The 16,358-nt window shown below is 36.4% G+C and overlaps 1 protein-coding gene across 7 annotated transcripts in view; it reads left to right on the top strand.

The window, feature by feature from the left end:
* ANKRD28 (ankyrin repeat domain 28) overlaps nt 1-16,358 on the top strand; it is a 119,951-nt gene that overhangs the window by 69,830 nt on the left and 33,763 nt on the right. For 6 of the 7 annotated variants that reach the window (XR_011679555.1, XR_011679556.1, XM_071429276.1 and 3 more), the window contains 4 exons: nt 8,634-8,704; nt 11,553-11,753; nt 12,413-12,500; nt 15,569-15,711. Coding sequence is in view for 5 of the 7 variants with exons in the window: in XM_071429276.1 (XP_071285377.1) it covers nt 8,634-8,704; nt 11,553-11,753; nt 12,413-12,500; nt 15,569-15,711 (503 nt within the window). In the remaining 2 variants the exon portion in view is untranslated. Of the gene's footprint in view, nt 1-8,633; nt 8,705-11,552; nt 11,754-12,412; nt 12,501-13,702; nt 13,926-15,568; nt 15,712-16,358 lie in introns of those variants that run through there. The other variant, XM_071429277.1, reaches the window with a different exon arrangement.

The following is a 16,358-nucleotide window of genomic DNA, read 5'->3' as shown; positions in this document are numbered from 1 at the left end:
CATTAGATAGTTGAAAATCAAAAGCTCTGAAAGCTGTGGTGATGTCAATCCAACCTAGGTATGCTCATGTGCTGTGCTGTGGAGTGCAGTTCCACATTGTGCCTTGCTGGAAGGGCACAGCCTCCTGAAAGTCCCAGGGAGAGGCTGCACTGGGAGTGAACCAGGGTGGTGCAGTGAGGGGTGCACAGGTAGGTGTGAGCTGTTGTGAGTGAGGAGAGGCATCAATTGCAGGGTGGAAGTGATGTCTGAGTGCTCAGGCTCTTCAGTTTGCAAGGCTTAAATATTTAAAAAGTATTCACCAATTTAGTCTTCCTCATTTCTGAATGCTGGATTTGAAATCTTTGTGGTTGGTGAAGTATGAGCACTCAGCTGTATCAGAAGTGCTGAGGCAGCTGCTTCTCAGAGAAATCAGGTCTAAATGTATCAAAATGCACAAGCTATGATTTGTCTTTTAGCTCTCTTAATTGAAAAGTGGGGAACAGAGGTTAAGTGTATTTATCCTCTCCATTTCATAAAGATAAGGAAAGTTCATCTGTTGTGTTTCAGCTGGAAATCAAATCTCTCCTTTGAGGCAGATGTATAATGTTACATTTTGTCGTAATAGATGAGCATTAGGAGCAAATAAAGAACATCTGTTACTGCAGCAAGGCTTGAAAACTGTTTGTTGTGTTGCAAGACCTCTTTTTTAAAATTGAGGAGAGTGGTTTGTTAAATAAATAGCATTTCTGTGCAACCATCTCCTCTGTGCAGTAAATTTGCATGGAAAAATTGGGTTATGTGACTTTACCTGACCTATTGTAACATACCTGTGCAAGGGAGTGAATTAAGTGTGGACTACTTTCATCCTAATGTTTTTCACCTTGTGAAAGCTTGTCTTTGCAACTTTTAATGTCCTCTAACATAGCTTTGCTGGAATGTTACTAGGAACCACTTTACAGTTTTCCTGCTGTGCAAACTATTCTACAAAGACTGTTTGCTTTGATGTTTTTATTCTTTCTTCAAACTAGACCTCAAAATTGCTGAAGTCAGTATTAATCTTCCCACTATTTGGTGGCTTATACTTGATTCTTTCTTATTATTCTCTATTCTTAAAGTGTTATTATAGACTACTTATACATAGGTTTTTTAATTTGATTGGAATGTCTTTATCATCCTGCTCCAGAAGATCCATATTGCTTTCAAATATGTATTGTGGATCACATATTGCAGTCACAATGTCTTTATATTACTTTGCTACAGACCTAAGTAACCCATATTGCACATCCTGAAAATATAACTGATCCAACATTTTGCAGACTTTTTTTGGGAGTAAATTTTCAGTCTCAAGAGCATTCTTACTTAGTTGTTGAATTCTTGAGATATTTTTCTACTAAATCTGAAGGTTGCTCTGTGACCTTTTTTTTCTATTGTCTTTCAGCTGGACTAGGAGTCTGAAGGTGATGGTTTGCATACAGGCTCCAAACATCAAAGAAAATTGCTTTACTGACTCCATTTTGGGTCTGGACATTAAATTGCCTTTTGGTTTTATATTTTGAGACACTGAACACTAATAAACTTGTCCCCTGAGGATATGAATGTCTTACCAACAATTTTTCATAGCACTGTGGTTTGTGGAAGTTAAAATTTTCAAATAATCTCTCACTTTTGGATTGTAGCTTGATAAGCAATTAGCGTTCCTAGATTTGTGGTGTAGGGATGTGACCAAGAGGAGGCATGAAGATTATTTCTAGCATCTAGAAGGATAGAACAGAAGTTTATATTTTAGTCACTTGAGAATCATAATTTTAGAAGCATTTTCCTTTTTGTATTACTCTGGGAAGAGTAGTAGCACTCCTCACAGTTGTATTTTTATGACCTTTGTACAGCTCTGCATCCTGGTGCACAAATACATCTGTCTACTTGGCATAATTGCACTGACTTTAAGACTGTAAATGATGGCAAACTACTAAAAAGTAGAAAAGTATAGTAGTTAAGTCTTAATTAAATGAATGTCCAGCTTTTTGTTCTTTCCAAGAAGTCCTGATTTAAAAAATCAAACCCTTCTTTAAGTCTGCCATGTGAACTGTTCTGGAGAAGCTTCTTGCTTTATAAAAAAATCATTCTTTCTAGCTGTCCTATGATTTTTAATCATCAGAGTCTACTGTGCCAGGAAGTGTCATGTGAAAAGCAGAAGAAATTATTGTGATCACCCAATGTATTCTTTTGATTACTAATTTTTTCCATTTATTTTCTAAAAATACCACGGAGATGATTATTGCTTTCACTGAAATCAGCGTAATTCACAAAAATCAACATTTGAATTGTCTGTTATTTTCTTCTGAATAGATTTAGTTACTATATTGCACTGATACTTAAATACTAACACAACACATTGCTGTTTGCTTAACCCAACATTTTCTCTGCATGAAGCTCAGTGTTACGTGAGTGTGGTCAAACTCCATCTCATTAAGGTTTGGCAGCCCACGAGTTTTTGTTTCCTCTGGGTCAGGTGGAAAATGTAAGAACCGTGCTGATGCTGGAAAACTGCCACTATAGTCAGAACAGATTTTGGAAGATAGTAAAGACCCTTCAGTGTCACACCAGTCTACTACCTCTGTTTCTTTCATCTAATTACGAATCTCTGTGAGTACGAGAAATCCATGCCATGGCAGTCACATGGCTCAGCTGCTGGAAGGCTCTTGCTGCCTCAGTCCCAGCAGAGTGAAGCTCCCTTTGTTGGGATTGCAGATGTACCCACAGGCTGGGGGTGTTTCACAGGGGCCCCTTTGACACTGACTGTATCTTTCAGCCGCTTCCTCTTCTTTTGACAGCATTGTTGGCCGATGTTTTTCTTTTCCAAGCTGGCCTAACTTCCCCCTGGCAGCAGTAAAAGTCAGTTGCTGTGAAGAAAGTAGCTCTGATGTTCTTTGAGAGAAAAAGTTAAGCTGACTCAGGAAAAGACAGAACTGTTCAGTAGCTTGAGTCAGAGAACCTCATGTTGCTCACTGAAGCTCAAGGGGGCGGTGGCTGAGATGCATCAGAAACTGAAATTCTGAAAGGAAATTGGCTTATATTGACAAATCGGTAAAGTCCTGGAAGGATGGCTTCAACTTGATTGTTGTTTTCCTCCCTTTTCTGGCCAGTGTGTCTCCATGTGTATTTGTTTTGTGGGGTTGTTTTGGCATTTGGAAATGGTTTTGTTTGTTGGTTTCATAAGGAACAAAAATAAAAACTGTTCTTGAAGTCTTATTCTGTCTGGACAAAAGATTCCAGACCTGTTCCTCTTGGATTTTTTCACTGTTCTATAGATCTTCTGCTATGCACTTAGCTTTTAAATAGCAAGAAGCTTTCTCTCCATAAGGTCATTATTTTTGCAGGAATGATTTTCCAAGTATCCAAGTTTTCAATAGGAAATTACACTCCATTTCTATGATTGATTATTCCAATTCATATCTCAAATCTTCTTATATTTTAAAAACTTCTTTATCTCCTCCTGACTGTTCACATATTTTTCTATGTAAGGAAAAGTTTTCATCTCTATCTGTTTATTCCTCAGTATGGTCTGAGAATTTCTGCTTGCCAGTTTAAGTGCTTTCAAGGTCATTGTCTCTAGATAAAACAGTGGATCATTCAAAAGGAAGAACTTCTGAACCTATTACTAGCTATTAGGAAAATAATCAAGTAGAATCTTATTACAGTAGGACTAGTTGTTACTTTCAGTGATTTATACCTGAGGTCTTCCTAAATTCTCCAAGATTATATCTAAAATTTTTTCAGTATGCTAGTTTCTAAGACAAGGTTTGTTACTTTCTTAAATGCACTCTATAAAGATCTTATATACATCTTTTACACCTAAATAGACATTTCAGAGCTTCAAATACCAAACATTGGGTGTCTGTATTGCATAACTGAATGAAAATACTTTTGCTTTCTTTGCTTATGTTATGATATTACTCAGTCACTAGCACATCTTGTACAATAACAAAGGAAAATACCATCCTTGAGAGGCTAAAAATACAGACTGCAAACAGAACAGTGGAAGGCAATTGAATACTTAAGTCAGTACGGTGAACAAAGATGAAAATGTCTTGTCAGTTCTGTTGTATTTCTTAATCTATTTCCAACTGGTGACGCATAATTCAGCCACTGCATTCATTAGTCTTCTGAGGACATTTCCAAATAGGAAGAGTTCTGGTGCAGAGGAGCTGTGGAGGAGTGTCACAGCAAGAGTTTTTGTGAGAGGAACACAGAGGTGGTGTGAGACAGGACAGTGTAAGAGTTGTGTGGCAGTTTATGGGTGAAGGAAGAGATGCGTGGTTGTTCCTTGCAGCATTTCCTGCCCAGTGGTTCCTTGTCTGTCTTTGTAAGAGATGGTTGAGATGCTAGATCTTACTGGAATGTAAGGATATGGACACCAAGAAGAATGCAGAAACATATGGCCAGGAATTGGTGGCTAATTGCACATTTAAATGTGCAATTGCCACATGTGGGCGGGAGGAATTAAATCCTCCAGGATCATTCTGTAAATCAGCGCTCGTATTCAGTTAGAAAATTTGTCTCTTGAAACCTAAATTTGCTAGAAGTAAGCATCACAGAGCTTTTCAGTAGCCTCTGTACTTTATTTATTAAGTAAAATATGTCTTTCTAATTGTCAGTCTTGCAAATACAACTTGGCAAGATGAGATGTAATATTCAGGGACTAGGAAGAAAATTATGTAATACCTCTCTCTCATTCCCACCCTGCCTTTTGTAGAGCAAAAGTGCTTTAATATTTGCCTAGATGTGTAACCTTACTGGGCTGTACTAACAAAATTAGTGATGAAGTCAGTGATCTTCTTTAATGTTTTAGCTTAGTGCCCCAACATGGAGTAATAATTCACTTCATGTGGAAGGTGCTGTTTTAGGGGAGGGTTGTTCGCATGATTGGTTCTTAAGTTCAAGCTGAATATTTGTGTTCCAGTATTGGGATTGCTCTGACAAGCACCCTTATCCTTTTTTGCAAACTCTGTGGCATTAAAATAGTTGAAATATAAGAAATTTTGTAGTAAGCAAATGAGAAGTTCTAATAAACATACTAAGACCAGGCCTTTGAAGTCTGGAAGATCCAAGAGACAGAGGCAGAGAGGGGGAGAACAGCAGTTTATTAGGGTTGTTTTTTATTTTTATTTTTTTTTCCACACAGGAATTAAGATACACTGTACTGTGCTTTGAAAGAGCAGACTGCTCATAGCTGGCATTTGAAATGTGAGAAATGCCCTGGTTAACATGTCAGCAGGTTGAGCTTCACAGGGATAATATTGCATTTGCAGTGCTGTGCAGTAGGTTATACACATACATGTGTTCAGACTCTCTTTAAGCCAAATGTGAAGCAATATCTTAAAGCAAAAGTTATTCAGTGGAGGTATAACATTTGGTGTACATTTTTGTAACATTTCTTTTCAGTGGTCTGGAGTAGAGCTTTACCTCAGATGATCAAGGCTGTAAATTCCCTCACTGCTGCATGGTAGGACTGTGAGAGGTTTGAGAGAGCCCGTGAAGGGTCAGGGAGGAGCAGTGACATTTCCCCAAATCATGTGCTAGGCAGTAAAGAACAGCCTACAGGAGGATTATGTCCTCAGATACAAGGCTGTTTGGAAAAGCTCCTTTATGAAATATAAATGATTCTCAGTAGCATGGCTTCTTGGAGATGATTAAGGGCAAAGTATCTCTCTATTAATTTTAGAATGTTAGTTTGTTAAATGTATCTAAAGCTGGCAATCTCCCAGTCCCCAAATTAATAGTGTATATGTGGTTTTTGGTACACTTTTTCTGATTATTGCTTAAAAACTTTCTTTCAATACAACAATTTTGCAACTTCTTTGAGAGTTTTTGTTGTGGAAGGAAAAAACAAGCTTGATGGTTCTTTCTTAAGTAAGTCCATCAGGGATTCAGATTTGTTATCAAAAGTCAACTTTAGCCAACTTTTTCTTATGTCAGAGAATCTACAATTTTTTTGTGTTTTTGAAAAGTTAACTTATATAAACATCTGTATTTTACACTGTTTCAATGTGCTAGACCTAGGCATCCCTGTTTCTTTGGGTGGAAGACCACTTATGGAATGAGGGGCAGGTATTTGCTATGTTGATTTTTGTTCTATTAAGAGGACCACGTTACTTTTAGATATCACTTCAGATTTCCTTAGACATTTCTCTGGCTAATGCTTTCTTAATGATTTTCTTTCTTACTTTTACATATTCTTTTCTTTTAATCTTAGCAAATGTGATTAACTTATCATCGTGAAAACCTTTTGTACAGTATCTTTTTGTATTTATTTCTTCTCTCTTCTGGTGGAGTTTTTAGGCTGTGTGTTAGATGTACCAGAAATATCAGTAAAAACTGAACACTTCCACACTGTTTGGACTCTAAGCACATTTTCACTGAGAGCTAGAGCTTAGCTAACTGCTGCTTTTTAGAGTGGAAATGTGCATTTCTTCTCTTCTGATGGGCACTTTCCTTTTCCTATCTTGGGCTTCATTACCTGGATGAATCCGAGCTGACCCCAAGTCTTGCAAATGCATTTTCCTCAGGAAAATCAGGATAGTAATTAATGGCTTAGTAACTCACTCAAGTTCTTTCAAATGCTTTAAAGACATTTGTATCCTAAAATTAGGGATAGAAATCAGTTTATGAAGGTCTTTATTTTTTGGTTGTTGGCTGCATGTGAAGGCAGGTAGAACTTGGAGTACAATTTTGGCTCTTGCTTTTTATCTCATCTGCTACAAACCAAATGTATTTGGTCATCAATTACCTGAAATATAATCAAGAATTACAGATAATTTTGACATATATTGATTACAATTTCACTTACCAATCATTACCTCACTATATTTGGGATGTCATTCATCACTTGCTGTCTTCTGGGAAGGATTGCCAAAAATCTTCAGGCATTTCTAGTGACTTTTAAAATACTCAGATTCTTTCTTTGCTTGAGTTCTGTGCAAGACTTGATATAGTACAGTTTGCTGTGGCACATGATGTGTTGCAGTGCACCACTGGTTCCTGGGGATGTGTGACAAAAATAGATACTCGTGGTGTCTCCTAAACTTTTGATAGACTGTGGTGGTTTTCTTCAAATGGACTTGGACTTTCTTCCCTATTTACTAGTCTTATTTTTCAAAAACTTTTGCATTTTGGAAAATAGGAAAGCATCCTATTCTGAAATTTAGATAAGAAAATATGGAAATCCCTGAAATTGTAACCAGCAGTTAGATCTCAGTCTCTGTCCAGTGGGTGGAAGACCTAGGATCAAACTGGAAATTTGGATCCTGCATCAGCTTCCATGTTCTAGTCTTATGACTGAAAGGGATGGATTGATTAGAACCTCAAGAGAATTGACCTCAGATATTTGGGTTGCTTAGTATATACAGCCATGATTTTGTACACACTCCTGGGTTTCTTGATCAAGTAGCCTGGGAGAGACTTCTTTGCTGGTGCAGATCTTTGATCAAAATACCCTGTGTCTCAGTTGAATATCCTGATTTGACCAGCAACCTTTTTGGCATCTTGTGTCTTACTGGCCCTCCACCTTTTTCTGTTCCTTGCATAGAAAAAACAGCAATTGGTTCTGACATACCAGTATTATGTTTAGCTTGAGATGTTAATCAGCACTGGTCACATAGCATTAGTGTTACTGTGTGATTCTTTCCAACAATATTTTGTAACTCTTTTCTCAAAAATGTAAGATTTTATCTAAGCTATCCCTGTAAAATATGAGAAGTTTTAAAATAAAGATGGTAAGTTTCCAGTCAGGGTATAAATATCCTACAAGGTTCTGCATAAATTAAATTATTAATCTTAATCATTAGGTTTTCTTGTTTGTTGGAGTTCACTGGAAGTTAAGATGTAGTTCAGCTGCTTCCTTCAGGGGAAAGAAGTTCTCAAACCCTTCATTCCTTTTACTATTAAGAAAAAAATTAAAATCCAAACCCAAGCTTGTGTCCCTTAGAGCTGTTTGTGCAGCTTTGTTTCCTGGGGACAGGGAGGGCTGTTCCTTGAGTGTGCTTTCAGAAGTGGAGAGGTGTGGCTGATGGTCTCTCTCATGAAGAGAGGACCAGGAGGTACCAGGGTGGGCTAGGTGACCTGCTGGAATAGTGAAGATTTGTTCCCAAAGTAAGTCCCAACAGAAGAATCATCCTCATTCTATGTACCTGTCCATCAGACATGGCAACCACAAGGAAACTGTAGGTGTGGGGAGTAAATGCAGCCTCTTTCTATATTTTCATAGAGAATTTCAGCTATAATGGGAAACCATGAGATTTTTGTTGCTGTGTGAAGGCAAGGAGTTAATCTTTCTTACACAGCAGCCTTTTATGTGGCTTTGGAAGGGCAAAAGATTATAGAGGATGACCTAGTACAAAAATATGAGTATACTTTGATGTGGAAGAGTATTATTGGGAGTGTTAAAAGAATTTTCTCAAAGGGTTGATTTCAGGTGGAGGAAAGATTCCTTTTCTTTTTTTTTTTTGCATGAAAAATGCAAAGAAATGCCTAGAATAAGTAAATTCATTTTATTAGAATAAGTAAATCGTTCTCTTTCTGAAAATATCTTCTTGAAAATATTTTAGTCATTCTGTAAATACCTTTTAAATTTCTGTTGTTTTTATTTTTTGTTACAGGAGCTAGAGTTAATGCCAAAGACAGCAAATGGTTGACTCCTTTACACAGAGCTGTAGCATCTTGTAGTGAGGTATGTTGCTCTTTTTGACTACTTTGTGTCAAAATAAAGCATCTCAAATTAACTTCTGTCTGTTGTTCATTTTTAAAAAGTGAAACTACTCCAAATGTTTGGAATTGCAGAACATTTTCACAATGGTTTTTTTAGCCTTTTAAGGCAATATATATATGTGTATCTATTGCTTAAGCAGTAAGAAAGGAGGAAAACTATAAACTTTGAGTTCTCAGCTTTGCTCTCTTTGACTTCCCTAGCAGAGGACTCTGCATGCAATGTTCTTAAGTCCTGTTTACTTCTGCTAAGGTAACCAGAATGGTTCAGCATGAGGAAAGAAGAATTAAGATTTAGAATAATTTTTACAGCATGGTCTTTGCATTACTTCATATTTTTTTACATGCTTGTGTGTTCAGACATTGAAGAAATAAATTATTCTACTAAAGGCCTGACAGTGTCTTTTTTTTTAAAAAAAAGTGATTAATTAATAGTATTGAATATCACTTTAAAATTCTTAAATGGAATGTAGACTGTTTCTTGAAGTCTACCAGTTATTCAGTTGTGAGAATATCATAATGCAAGAAATTATTTGGTTATTGTTTCCCTGTGGTGGTTGTCCTAATAAAAAATTTAAATGCCTGTAGAAGATCAAAACAAACAGAGAAATGCTGATCTTGTTATGTGGAAGAGTTTATGCAAAACTATCTCCTTTGAGATCCTGAATCAAATTGATGTTCATTTCAGTACGTTTCAAATAAAGGTTTTTTATTAGTAAATTTTTGTTTGGGAAGATAGGATTGAATATCTTAGTTTTGACAAGCATTGAACTTCAAGTGTTTGATCCATGAGCTATCTAAACAAGCCTTGTTTCAGTTTTTGCTTTTGAATTCCCTGGATAAACTGCAGTATTTTGTCACTAGCATTAATAGCAAAGTTATGTAGAGATCATGTTATTCAAAAAAACCAGTGTTTGAAAATGAATCTTCAAGGGCTTCTTATTCCCAAATGCTATTTGTTCTTGAGATATTTTTAGGCTGTTCCTTTGGGAGCTGACCAAAGCACCAAATGCTGCATTCTTCAGAGCTGAGGAACAATAAAAGCTCTCCACATCAGTAATGCTTGCAGAGGCAGAGGAGTGCTGCAAACAAATTGGGATTAAATGATAACTTCAAGAAATGCAATCATGGTCATAGTTTTTTTTTAAATATGGAAGATTTCAAACAAAACATTATTCAGAGGCAAACAAGACAAGTAAACCAGTCAGAGCTTGATAGATGCTTGTCAGAATTCTCTATTTATAAACACACTGAGTCATGGGAGCCCATGTACAGGGTTGATACATGTAGGCACTGTTTTCTAGCTGACAGACCTATATGGGTTTGGGGCACTGGATGAAAAGCTGTAATGAAAAAACTGCATCATGATTTCAGTAGAACATCTGGACTCTTGAAGTGAGGACAGCTGCAATTAAACAAGGACATTGAAACTTAAAAAATAGCTGCAGTTATGGATTTAGCTGTCAGCTGCACAAGTTCAGGCAGCTTCATGACAAGACATCACATTTTTATTTGTGTGTGCTTGCTGTATGTTGAAAATTAAAAAAAAAAAAAACCCAAGTAGATTCAGTCATGAAATTCATAAATGCACTTAAAAATTAGATTCATTATTTTTATACTAATATTGTGATGCTTCCTTCTGCAAAAGGGGTAATAGCTGTTCTGAAATTTCCTTGTTCTGATATGGTATTTCTTAATATTTGGGTTTAAAAAGACAAGATTAAAATTTTATTAGTTTTTAAAGAATTAAACCTGCTTCAGTTTCTCAGAGAAGACCTATTCAATGTTCTCATTAAATTACAAGCCTGTGATGCAGTATTTTCACTTCTGTGTTTGTTCCTCTCTTCTTTTTTATTAACAGCAAAAGAAATTTCAACATTTTAAATATTATTTATTCTAACACAAATAGGACCAATAGTGGCTTAGCATTCTGCCCATGGACCTTGCTGTTGTGCCACAGTGTAATTCAGAATCTCTAGTAACAACTTCTTGTAACATGTTTTAAGTTCAAAGTGGTAATCAATTATTTGTGTGCTCAGTGACTGAGTTGGCAGTCACCAAAAGCAATTAGTGAATCGTGGGAAGGTCACACAGCTGATGCAAAATGCAATATTCATCATCATGTTGATACTGCCAGCACAGTTATTTTTTTTATGCATTCCAATTGCGTGCACATATTTTAGTGGGATTTGTTTATCTTGCTGTAAGAATTACAGTCTTATTTGTCACATTTTCACAGCTTGTACTTCTAACAAAAGGAAATGAATAATCATTTTGGGAGATGGAATTCAGTGCAATATTTTAAAACTGTTTTCAGGAATTTTGCAACAGTGTATGTTGAAACTTTTTGTGACTATGCACAGTTTTGTTTGTGGTTCTCTAAATGTACATTTAATAATCTCAGGTTTGCCATTTGTAGACTTGGACAGTTGAAAAATTGTACTTGGCAGATTGATGGAAATTCATTATAAGTTCATAGTACTTCACTAATCCTTGGCTAAGAATTCCACTGATGGAAGAAATCCTAGGATGGTTTATTAAACTTAGGAAATCAGTGTGATTACAAAATAATTTTCCATGTGGCTTAAGGAATAAAAGACCTGGAAATGGTTGATTTGTTTAAATTATTCATGTCCTTGAGAACATCCTCATGTTTGGATTTATGATAAAGTACAAATCCTAAAGTGTCCCAATGATTATGTTTGCAAGTGAACAAATGGTAAAGAGTTGCTTTCCACTGTACTGTCCTTAAATCCAGGGCTGTCATTTCTGATCTTTGCTAAGTGGCTTGGTTCTTTTGTAAATGCTTTCAGGATGCTGTTCAGGTGTTGTTAAAGCATTCAGCAGATGTCAATGCTCGTGATAAAAACTGGCAGACACCCCTACACATAGCAGCTGCAAACAAAGCTGTGAAGTGTGCTGAAGCTTTGGTGCCTCTCCTAAGCAATGTAAATGTGTCTGACCGAGCAGGCAGAACTGCACTGCATCATGCAGCCTTCAGTGGACACGTTGAGGTAAAAGTTAATTTTCTTGTCTTCCACTCGTCATTCTGTCCCTCACATTTCTGATATTTCATTTTTGAGTTTAAAATCATTTCTCCCCCATTCCCTCAAAAATCCTCAACCTCTATTTTGTGTTTGAGTTTGTTTTCCGTATGCATCTCTGTGCAGAAAAGTTGTGGAAAATAAGTGTTACATCATTTTATTGAAAGTTTATTACAGTGTTCACTTTTCTTGTGACAGAAGGAAATTTGTTAAGTGGAGTTAAATTAGTAACAGGTAAATTTAAAATGGAAAAGCCAGGATATTTTTCTGTTCAGTAAATAGTGAACATAGGGAGTTTGTTGTCTCTGAAATGCAGAGGAAATATATGTAATAAGTTCTGACTCATTAGTCCCTTAGTAACCTGAAGATATAAAAGATTTCAGGGCTTTGCAAAATTTAACTAATAAAGTGGTTAAGAAGTGGTTTTGTTGACATCAAGTTTTGTGCTCCTTACAGTCACTTTTTGGCTCCACACAGCCAATTTTTAAAACTTATGGAATATTCAAGACCCGACTCATTTAAATCCTCTGAAAACGCATACATTTTTGTTTTCTTCCATGGTTTTCTCTGTTGAGGCAAAGTTTTTTCCATTATGAATAGAAGATTTGTGTTCTTTTTCTCTGTCTCAGATGGTCAGCTTACTGTTGTCTAGAGGGGCCAATATTAATGCATTTGACAAGAAAGACAGACGAGCTATACATTGGGCAGCATATATGGGTATGTACATATTTCAGTTGATTAATACTGTAGTAATAAAAAAAAATCATCTCATGTTTAGTGGTTTGACATATTTCTCAGAAAAATATTTGCATTGTAAGCATTGAGTTTATCTGTGTCTGCCAAAAAAACGTTAATAGTGTAGTTCAAATTGCCTTGTAAATGTGTATTTTGTGGTGAGGAAAATTAATTTGTTGGAAAAAGAAAAGTAAGGTAAGTAGTTTTGTTCTTTAAAAAGGAGGAGCTATGTTCATCAGTTAGCAAGTCTAGTTACAGGTGAAAAATTTTGGAGAAATGCTAAATAAAAAGTAAGCAGTTAATACAAGGGACACCTGAAACAGAGGATCATTGCAGCATCCTTGGGGATTGTATTTTCAAATAATATTTCATCTCTGAAACTACAAATTCTTGCCTCACCATTCTTATTCCAGAGTGGATAATTATTGTTCTCGTGGTCTTGATCAATACCCTTTCAATACTGTCAGAGTAATGTTCTTCCTTCCCTTTTATCAGACTTGAAAAGAATTGAATGTGCCATTCAATTAGGAAGTGATCATCACAGCACTAATGCTCTTAATTTATTATTTGAAGCTGGATGAGATTGCACTTCAGGTATTTATACCAGTACTTAAAACCCCAGAAGTTAAAGAACAATCTTCATTATTGATCTAATGTTATTTCAATATTAGTGTTTTTAATGTACTTATATCTGCAAAGCAATGTCTGTGGCAGTCTGTCCAGCCACCTTATTGAATGTGGTTATTTGCAAAATTTTGTTGAATGAAACTTGTATGTGAAGTTTCAGAGAACTGACAAGTGTCAATGAGAGGCCAGAGACACCTTCTGCCTTGTGCTTACCTAGATGAAAAGTCTTCTGTTTTGCAGATAAGCTACATTTATTCCAATTTTAATCAGTGCTATATTGTAGGCTATTTACAGGGAAGTCTCTTAATGAAGAGTGTTTGGGCAGGAAAAATGTAGTTTAATTGATGTTGATCTGCCTAAATTTCCCTGTAGACAATAGAGAAGAAAAAGCTTTTGAAAGCCTTCAATCAAAGTAAAAATAATTATGACATTCTCCCTCACAATTTAGAGCCATTGTACATTGCTCCAATTGTTTGGAGAAAACCTTAAAAAGTTTTCCACCATGTAAAACTAACCATAAATTAAACAAGTTATGCTTCTCGTCACTCTACTATAAATAACTTTCTAGGGTGATGTCCATTGTTTTGCTTCCTTCCTGCTTTTCACCCGGCCCCATTGCTGTCCAGCTGCAAAGCTGGGACTGCAATGGACTCGCAGTGCTGTGTGCTGGTGTTGCCCTCACTGGTGCACCGGGATGTCTCTGCAGCACTTCTCAAGTCAAGTACCTTGCTCTTCCCTTTGAGAGTCTTCCACTGATCGCTGCTTGCCTTTTCAATGCAGGTCAGGGGTTTTTTTGGCTTTTTACCCTCTCTTTGAAGTTTTTTCTGTCACTGTTCTGTTCACTGTCTCTATTCCTTTCACTACTTTAGATATCTTCTGTACTTCTGTTTCTCCTTTAGAGCTTGTTTTCATTCTGTTCCCCATTGTATTTGGGTAAAAAGATGAGTATTGTGTTTGCATTTCTCTTTCCCCTCTTTCCTACTATACTGAGATAATTAAGAAGCGAAATATTATTGCAGCACTTCACATTGCGCTGGTAAAGTCTTATGGCTTTGGTTGGTATAGCTAGGTGAAATGGTATTTTGTGTGCTGTTAGGTATGCAGCATAAAATAAGTATCACAGTGTCTGAGTGTTTATAAAAATAGCTTTGTCTGTATTCCTTTGGGTAGGCACTTCCTATTCAAACTTTTGCAAATTCTCTTAACTGTTTATGAAGCAAAGACCCACACTCTTTGTGAAGCACCTAAACTGAAAGGTGGATTTGATACTTTCTACTTAGATATCTGACTGGATAAGTATAAACATAAGTATTCAGTGTGTCCCTCACCACTTCTTTAACTAAGGAAAGGATGTCACCTGAAAGGTAAAATAAAGAGTCCCACATGGGTCAGTTACAAAAGTAAAGCGCCAAGTGTATCGTGCTCTGTTAAAGTCATGTATTTCTTTATTCAGCAGTCTTTGTCATGACTATCCATGTGCTTTCAGTAATTAGTTGGTTGGCAGTTAAATTAACCATAGAGCAAGAGTGACAGATACTTGGCTAGCCCATTTTCATGGCTTCTTAGCAGGCAGTGTCACAAGTGCCTGCAAGCGGAGGAGGAACATGTGGGCATGGAAGGGAAAAGCTCGTTGCCCTTTGCAGCTGGGGTGGGTCATGGTGCTGGCGTCCCTGGCCCAAAGCTGGCAGTGAGAGCTACTGCCCACCACTGCAGGGTGGGCTCCCTGCCCTCTCTTCTCTTTTCCACCTGGAACCTCCCCCATGCCTTCTTCATTATCCCAACTCTTACTCTTCCTTGTACTCTACTTCCATTGTCTTAGGAGAGCAGCTGATGCTTTTAAAAGGCTGCAGTTCCTCAAAGATCATCTCTGAGTCAGTCTTGAAAACAGAGCTTTACTAAATCCTGTGTGATGTGGCTTAACATTTTAAAAGCTTTGTGGGTAAAGGAAGTTGGATTGGGGGTATATTTTGATGTAAAAGTAGAATATTTTCTTCTTTTCGTGTTTGCATCAATTTTTCAAACTTCCTGTAAGATTTAAAAATCTTAATGGGCGTGTTTGGAATTAGGGTGATAGTGGAAGATTGACAGTCACATGGTCTTGCAAGTTGTTAATGTAAATTTGTGGCAAATACTTAATAATTACAAAGTTACTTTGCTTCTCTAGTTCTCCAGGATTGTGTTTTGAGTATACAAATTTATTTTTGCAGTGGTTGTTGGGTGGGGTGTGTGGAGATGATTATTTTATGTTGCTTTTATAGTTCATGATAGGATTAGAAAACAAGAACAATTCTTTCTTTTTTTACATTAGGTCCAAAGGAATAGTTTCTTGATCATGTTATAACAATTGTAGAATTATGAAGTTTGCAAACCTGTGCTGGTTAATAAAATATGATGCTTCATTTTATTTGTCCTTATTATTTTAGGTCATATTGAAGTTGTGAAATTACTTGTGACCCATACAGCTGAAGTGACATGCAAAGACAAGAAATCATATACACCCTTACATGCTGCAGCATCTAGTGGGATGATCAGTGTAGTCAAATATCTTCTGGATCTTGGAGTTGATGTAAGAAAAAGTAAAATTAAATGGGATTTTTTTTTTGTTCAAAATACTCTTGTTAGTACTTGTAGCACACAGGTTAGGATATAGTGAAAGTACGTGAAGGAAGATCTCTCCAAGTACTACATTTTCTTTTATAAACCCTCATTTCTCTATTAAAAGAAAACCTTCAGAGCCTTGCAGATTTTGCACAATACTTGGAAAATAAATGTGTATTTAGTGGGGCTTTTTGTTTATTTGATATTTCTTGCTCTTAATTCACTGGACTGGAAGTCAGGAAATAGGAATTCTGAGCCTAGCTTTGCCACACAATAATTGTTGAAATGCAGGACATTAAATGCTTTTGCCTCGTTTGGTAAAATATACATGGAACTGACTTTCCTACGTGACATAAATTTTAGATGATACTAAAAATTGTGAGAAACTTCAGTACTGCAGTAAATGAGACCATATTAATATTGAAATGCAAAACAAATTAAAAGGTTCTACAGTACCTGGCTGTAGAAGGAGTGTTAACAGTAAACTGTGAAACAGTGTAAGAAATCTACTTTGTGAATCATAATCTTAGTCTTGCAAGGCTGGAGATTGCAACTCAAGCTCAATATTGAGAAGTAGATCAGAATTCAGTGTCATGTTGTGTACAGCAAGAAATT

Source organism: Agelaius tricolor, unplaced genomic scaffold, assembly GCF_023055355.1.
Source record: "Agelaius tricolor isolate 1412-34295 unplaced genomic scaffold, bAgeTri1.0.p SCAF_6, whole genome shotgun sequence".
In the NCBI taxonomy this organism is placed as follows: Eukaryota; Metazoa; Chordata; class Aves; order Passeriformes; family Icteridae; genus Agelaius; species Agelaius tricolor.
This window is presented reverse-complemented; position numbering and strand designations above follow the sequence as displayed.